This window comes from Sminthopsis crassicaudata, chromosome 5, assembly GCF_048593235.1.
Source record: "Sminthopsis crassicaudata isolate SCR6 chromosome 5, ASM4859323v1, whole genome shotgun sequence".
Classification (NCBI taxonomy): Eukaryota; Metazoa; Chordata; class Mammalia; order Dasyuromorphia; family Dasyuridae; genus Sminthopsis; species Sminthopsis crassicaudata.
The window spans coordinates 141,300,283-141,307,379 of record NC_133621.1 but is presented as its reverse complement, the minus strand read 5'-3'; the positions used below and the strand labels follow the sequence as shown (position 1 = coordinate 141,307,379).

General features: G+C 32.8%; 1 protein-coding gene across 4 annotated transcripts in view; it reads right to left on the bottom strand.

Moving 5' to 3' along the window:
- Nucleotides 1–6,382: 6,382 nt before the first annotated feature.
- The window catches only part of SLC26A3 (solute carrier family 26 member 3), a 76,950-nt gene continuing 76,235 nt past the window's right edge, over nt 6,383–7,097 (bottom strand). For all 4 annotated transcript variants that reach the window (XM_074268341.1, XM_074268340.1, XM_074268338.1 and 1 more), the window contains one exon: nt 6,383–6,825. In XM_074268341.1, coding sequence (XP_074124442.1) covers nt 6,802–6,825 — 24 coding nt within the window. In that variant the 3' untranslated portion in view covers nt 6,383–6,801. The remainder of the gene's footprint in view (nt 6,826–7,097) is intronic.

The window sequence follows — 7,097 nt, the reverse complement described above, 5'->3', positions numbered from 1 at the left end:
TTTTTAGGCAACCTCAGGAGCACCAAATATATTGAAATTGTAATACTATAATTACATCAGTTCATGTTAATGATATTAAAATCCTTTGCTTGTTCAGACAGTCAGGGCTAAAGTAAGATTTTGTAGGCTCCAAGCTGGTGATGCCATTGCAATTGTTTGTTTACTAATGGTTGGACTCGCAGAGTGTACTACATTCATAAGTCTAATCTCAGATTATTTTATAGAAATTGTTTTAAATTATAGCATTCAGTTGAAATATGTATGTCCTACTCTGGTTATTTGTCCTAAGATAAAGATTTAGAACAGTTATAGATTACCAAAAATCCTTTTTTCCTAAGTAGCAATTAGTTTGGGGCTTGAGTGGTTTCTTGTTTATAGAGTTTCAAGTTAGAGTTTAAATGTCATTTAAGGCATTTAAGTAATATATCAATGAAGGAAAGTTCTGGAAATATAAACAAATACTCAGGCTTGTTTTATGTTCTTTCTGATAGGGCTTCCCCCTCTAATTTGAGTACTAATTTATGACTAATTGAGTCCGGATGGTAAAACAATCTAACCTTAATTTTTAAAAAACTTAACATGGAGTTAGTGAGCTGTATTAAATTGCTTCATTCCCATATATGGAAAGAGAAAATGATAGTAAAGTTAGATGAATGTCCATACTTTATAATGTGCCTTTTTAGAGTCAGTTTTTGCATTACAGGGTCTTGTTCACAGTCCAACTTAGATTATTAATTACTAGTTTAAACTTAAAATAGGTATGAGTTAACATTCCTTAGGATATAGTTGAATGTCCTATAAGTAAACCATGTGAAGATTTTTTTTTCTATACAGTGCTGTATGGTACAAACAAAATTTATGGTATGCACAGATCATTCAGTAGATACTTTATAGTAAATACATTTAGCACATATGTCTTAGGAGTTTTATCAGTTTGCTGGTTTTATATTTTGTCAAAAAGTATGACTGCTTTTAATGGGATTGCTCAGCCAGATAGCTGAAAAGGTGAAAAGCTTTTCTCACCTTGTTCATTAGATATAAAGGCATTCCCAAACTTAAGAGTTGAAGTTAGAGTTAATACAAATGACCTTTATTTCATTTGCCTGAAATAGATAATGCAAAAATTGAATCAGGTACAACTTAACTATTGAGAAAATATAATTTCGTATTAGCAATTAGATTCCCATATTATTGTGACATTTCTTAGTAGGAAAATGAGAAATTCTTGTTATTAGAAGTGTGAGGGTGAAGTAGTGCCAAGTTCTGGTGTTGAATGCTTCCATCCTTTTCTGGTAGACAGTTGGACTTGAGCAAAATTCCTCTTTTATTCCTTTGAAGTTGCCCTTTCCCCTACCCTTTTTCGATTAAGGGCTGTTAAAATAAGATAATTGCTTCATGTCACATTCTCCCACACACAAAATAGTGTAATTCACTTTTAAGACTTGTCAGTTTTCATGATTTTTCTAACGTGGAGTTTCCTAGAATTGAATTTGAAACTATATTTCAGTCTGAAACCACTTAGCTTACATATTGGAGACAAATTTAGTATCATGATAAATCCCACATATTGTAGAAGTAGGCTTTTTTTTTTCTCAGTGATAGCTTATTTGCAGTTAAATTTGGGAAATGTGTATATTTCTAGTAAAGGGAGCCATATCAAATGAATATGTTGTTGCAGACAATTTTTAAATAATATTGGGCTTGAATACAACTGGTTATTGTTTATTGGGTGGGTGGGTGAAAATGTAACACAAAATCTTTAGAGTTTTTTAAAAAAGATTAAACATGTGAAACCCAGCTTTATTTCAGGGAAGCCTTTAAAACTAAGATGTATGTATGTTTCATTATATTGCTCTTAAGACTACTGAGGTGGCAGTTTAATTCTTAAAAACAATAAAATGGAAGCATAAATACTGATTTTTGCCTAGATGCGTTTTTACCAAATAGCAATATGCTTGGGATAACTAAGAATCTTCTTATGTTGAACTTAACTTTCTGAGGCCGAATTTATATTTCTTTGAATAAAAAAAGCAGCAATTCAGTTATGAATACCTTTTGTTGGTGTGTATATATATATATATGTGTATATATATATATATATATATATATATATTATTCAAAGCATTTTTTTTTGTGGGGGAAATGAAATCTCCAGCTTACCTGTTATTTAAAAAACTTGTTTTGTTGTTAAAATACCCCACAAATCTTGCACAAAGTCATTAAATAATATATGATTATATTTCAGTGGTATCCGTGTGGAGAAATAAGTGTTTGAAATTTTTTTCCTTTAAAACCCACAGGTTAAGTGACTATATATGTAGTGTATTATATTAGAATTGAAGTTTTGCTGTGATTAATGTATGGGGTGATTGTGTGTGTAGTATGTTTGAGTTCTTCATGGTTGTTTTTGTTAAAAGCCTCATGTTTAAACATTCCTATAGTGGCCTAAAGGTACCAGAGGTGGCATAGGGGATCAAGCATTGAGTTTGGAATCAGAAGACATCTTCCTGAGTTAAACACCAGTGTCATACACTTCCTAGCTGAGTAACTTTGGGCAGGTCACTTAACCCTATTTGCTTTAATTTCTCTTCTGTAAAATGAGCTGGGAAAGAAATGATAAACCAGTTGAGTATCTTTGCTAAGAAAACCCTAAATGGAATCACAATGAGCCAGATATGACTGAAGAGTAAAGGATATCCCCTCCAATGAGTTCATTTAGTTAACATTGAGGATTTTTTTTTTTTTTTTTTGGGATGATTCCACCTCTAGATTGAATTGCTTGGAAGGAAAAAAGTGGATTAGAGTCAAGTTCAGCATCTTACTCAATTCAGTTGATCAAAATAGCAAAATGGTTTCTTCTCTATACTAGATTTGTTATATAATATATACTATTAGTCATTGTTGTGTATGTGAACTAATTTGTCAAGTAAATATGGCTAAATGGAAATGTTCACAATGTATATAATTCAAGTAATTAATGCTTAAGTGGACTAAAAATGAAGTTATTTTACTCTTCTCTCAGAACCAAGTTGTAGATTTTTCAAATCTTGTCTCACATCAGGTAGGAAACTTCTATTTCCTAAAGTAAAACTTTAAATTCTTTCACCTTTATTATTGTTTTGAAGAGAATTTCAAAACCTCTACATTCAACATACATTGGATTAAAATTCATTCAACACATAAAGATACATAGCATAAGCATAGCTTCTATGATTTTACTTTTAAAAGTTATTTCATTTTCAATTCCAAAGTCTCTCCTGACCTAACCAACCAAGTGAGAAGGGAAGAATCACAAAACTGATTATAAAGATGAAGTCACACAAAACAAATTTCTGCATCAGCCATGTTTTAAAAAGGCAAGAAAAGGAAATTGCTTCCATCTGTTCTCTGGTGAAAAATGCTGTCCACCACCAGGTGGAGAATTTATGGGCTCTATAATTTCCCTCAATAGTTTATTCATAACTTTCATTTTTAAGGTTTTCTTTTATATCTAAGTCTCTTCCTTTTTTTTTTTTTAAACAGTCAATTATCTCTGCTTAATTTCTAGATATTATTTTAAACATTATTAGGAATGTTTGTGGTATTCCTTTGTTCTCCAAATTCTTTAGTTCTGGAGCTAAGATTAGTGAATAGTGTTCAGTATAAGAATCTGGCCCATACCGATTCAGTTCTTTATGCATAGCTCTTTCTCTGTTGCTAGTTTGTCCTGGATCAGGGCTGCCTTTAAACTGTTGAGATGCTATTACTTGGATTTGACACATGCATGATAAATGCTAAAATTAGATGAAAAATCTAATAATTACTGGGCTTTCCAGGAAATAGCTGGTTGTAATAAGGTGTCATCGTTTGGTCTCAACTCATTTTCTTTTTTATAATCACAGGTCCTTTCTCAAGTTCTCTTGACTCATCAACATAATCAGCACCACTTGATAGGCTGGATTCAAATTTTGCCTTAAACAGTAGTTATGGCATCCCAGAAAAGTTACTCCCTCTCAGTCTGTTAATCATCTGTAAAAATAAGGCTGGACTAGATGGTTTCTAATGATGACTAAAATATTAATAGTATTTATATAGCATCTTAAGGTTTACAAAACATTTTCTAGACTCTAACAAAGGTTTGCAAAACATTCTCGACAATAATTCTGGGAAGTAGCTGTTATCATTTAAGAGTTAAGGAAGCTGAGAAGTGACTTGATCAAGGTGAAACAGCTTGGATTTGAACTTGGGTCATCTGAAATCTAGGTCCAGTGCTCTATCTGCTGCATAATTAATGCAAAGAAAGTATCTTGATTTAAAGTCCAAGTACTTACTAAGGACTTTAGGCAAATCCCACTTTTTTGGAGGTATTTTATGCATAAAATGAAGAGATTAGAATAATTTACCTCCAAATTTTTGGTTTATCATCTTCTGAGTATTCTTCAATTTTGTTTTCACCTTTATTTCTTCCTTGTAACATCTCTTATTCTCTGCCACATGGAGTTTTTAAAAATTGCATCAATAAATTCTAATATTTCTATGAGACAAGTGAATACAACAACCATAGCTCTATGAAGTTAGTCATCTAAATTTGGCATTTCCCCCAATGTTAGCTGGTTTTCTGCATGTGATGGGGGTTAATGACAGTGGCTCACATTTCTATAGTGTTTTAAAGTTTATAAGATGTTTTTCTTATGCCATTATAATATGCTAAAGGTAAGGCATTATTTCTGCTCTACACATGGAGAAATGAAGGCAGATGAGGTGACTGACTTATGGTTATACCACAAGTCAGTATTTATACAAAAGAACAACCCAAGTCATTTGACTCCAAAACCCACTAGTTTCCCCCCCCCCCTAAATTGCATTTCCTTTTAATAAATATTTGGTCCATTGAATGGAAAAAAAAAAATTATTCTGCAGACTTTTAGTACCAAAAGCAACTGCTAATCAGCTGCCACTAATTGGCAGACCAATACAGCGGCAGCACCCACTGCTTCCAAGCAGCCCTCAGAGCCATCATCAGGGAAGGCAATTCTAGTGCAGATGGGGACCAACTATTCCTACCAACTGCTGGTCCCAGCCCCTTCCCAAAGCAAACCAACCTAACTGAAGTAGCAAAGCCTCTGGGGGAGGAGAGAGAAAGCAGTAGGTGCCCAACAAATCAAACTCGCCACCGCCACTTTGGAGGCAGCAGGACTCTGAACTCAAGAATGCTTCAAAATTACCACCTATTCTGCCGTTGCACTCTAGGGACTATGGGCTCTTTTCCATTTGTCTTGCATCTAAAACCTCCCGCGAGTGTGTTTCTCCCTCATTTAAATATGAGCTCTTTGAGAGCTGGTCCTGCTTACTTTTCTCTTTGTATAATAATACAGTGCTTTGTACACAATACATACTTAATGCTTTTCATTCAATTATTCATTTCTAGTTTTAGAGAACAGGGAAAATGGTAATCTCTGAGGGTGAACCTAGGAAAACTACTCTTATCTGGTCAAGTGGATTAAAAAGTGACAAGGGGAACTAAAATTCAGTTCTATGTAATTTTGTTTTGTAAAATTAGTGCTGATGCCTTGTAGTTGCACTGATTACTTGATTTCCCTAGAGATTGTGGTTCCCAGGATAACTGGATGACAGTTTTCTTTTGTAAGTCTGCCACCCCCTCCATCAATTTTAAAAGACATGTTAATTCATTCTTCCTTTGGAAATCTCTTTTAAAAATTCTGATCATTATTATTTTTAATTTCTGGGTAACATCTCCAGTGTGAATTACCCATTTCCCTTTTACTTCTCTCTAAATTAAAAATTTAAGTTTTTTTTTAGCCCTTTTTAGTAACTTAATTAAAAATTGGGAACAAAAATTAGGAATGTGTACCTACATGGTGAGAATTACTTGAGGAAAAAATACCTTTGTGATTTTACTACTGCTGTATTTACTATAGAAAGAAGACCAAATAAGCTTAAATAGCAGCAAGAACATTGAATTTAGAATATAAGAACTTCACTTTGTGTTCTGTCTTCACCACTTGCTGCCTTTGTGGCTGTGGACAAATTATTTCACCCACCTTTTATTTCCTCATTTGTAAAATGAGAGCTTTGGACTATCTGACCTCGTCACCCAGGTCATTAACTGCTTCTGGTCAGTCAAACTTTTAACTTTGTGCAAAGATAGTGTGCCTAAATCTCAGTAGCGAACAACAGTGTTAATAGGTCAATGTCTTCTAAGAATCTTTCAGAAGAAGCTTTATTCTCATGATCTCTTTTTTGAAAAAAATTACAGTTAAAGGAACTTTGGAGATAGCCACAAAGGTTTTTTTCCTTTTTAAAAAAGAATTTAAAGGTATTCATCATAACACACAAATTAAGCTTCTATGCACCTGAAAGGACTTTAAAAAGCAAAGCCATATTTTAAGGTTTAAAAGGTTTATAAATTACAGAATTCAAAGCGGTTGTGTAAATGTATTATTATAAAGATGTATAAATTACAGGGTCCAAAGCAGTTGTGTAAATACATTGTAAAAATCCTTATACACAAGGCAGTGACTTGGATTAGAATCCAATCAGCACTATATAAATACAAATATATATGTACATAATTATTTCCTTTTTTGTCAGATAAATCTATAATATAAAAAATTAAGAGTATATCATTCTATGATAGACATGTGAAAAATATGCTGTTAGAACAATCTTGTTCCAAAGATTGAAACAATTCCATGTAGTAAAAATATCCTTCATACGATGTATGAACTTATTGTGATTCTCTGGATATAAAGTTGTTTCTTCTATACTGGACAGTCTGCTAAAGATCTCCCTAAATTGTAATTATAATTTTGTTTCCACGGGTACCTGAAAGAAAGAAAGACTTATTTTTAATATAAAACATGTCGAATTTGAATAGTTTTCACGATTGAACATTGTACTTATGTTTACAGAAGGACTAGACATCCCAATTTCATCAGGATCATTAATAAATGTCTACAACATTTTTTATTCTTTCTAAATGTTAGGCCCAACCACATGCCTCTGTTGTTAGTTGGTTAGCTGAGTCTTAATTAACTATATCTCTACCTAGGGTAATCCAAGTTGAGGGAAAGGACATAGATTATAAGGGAGATATT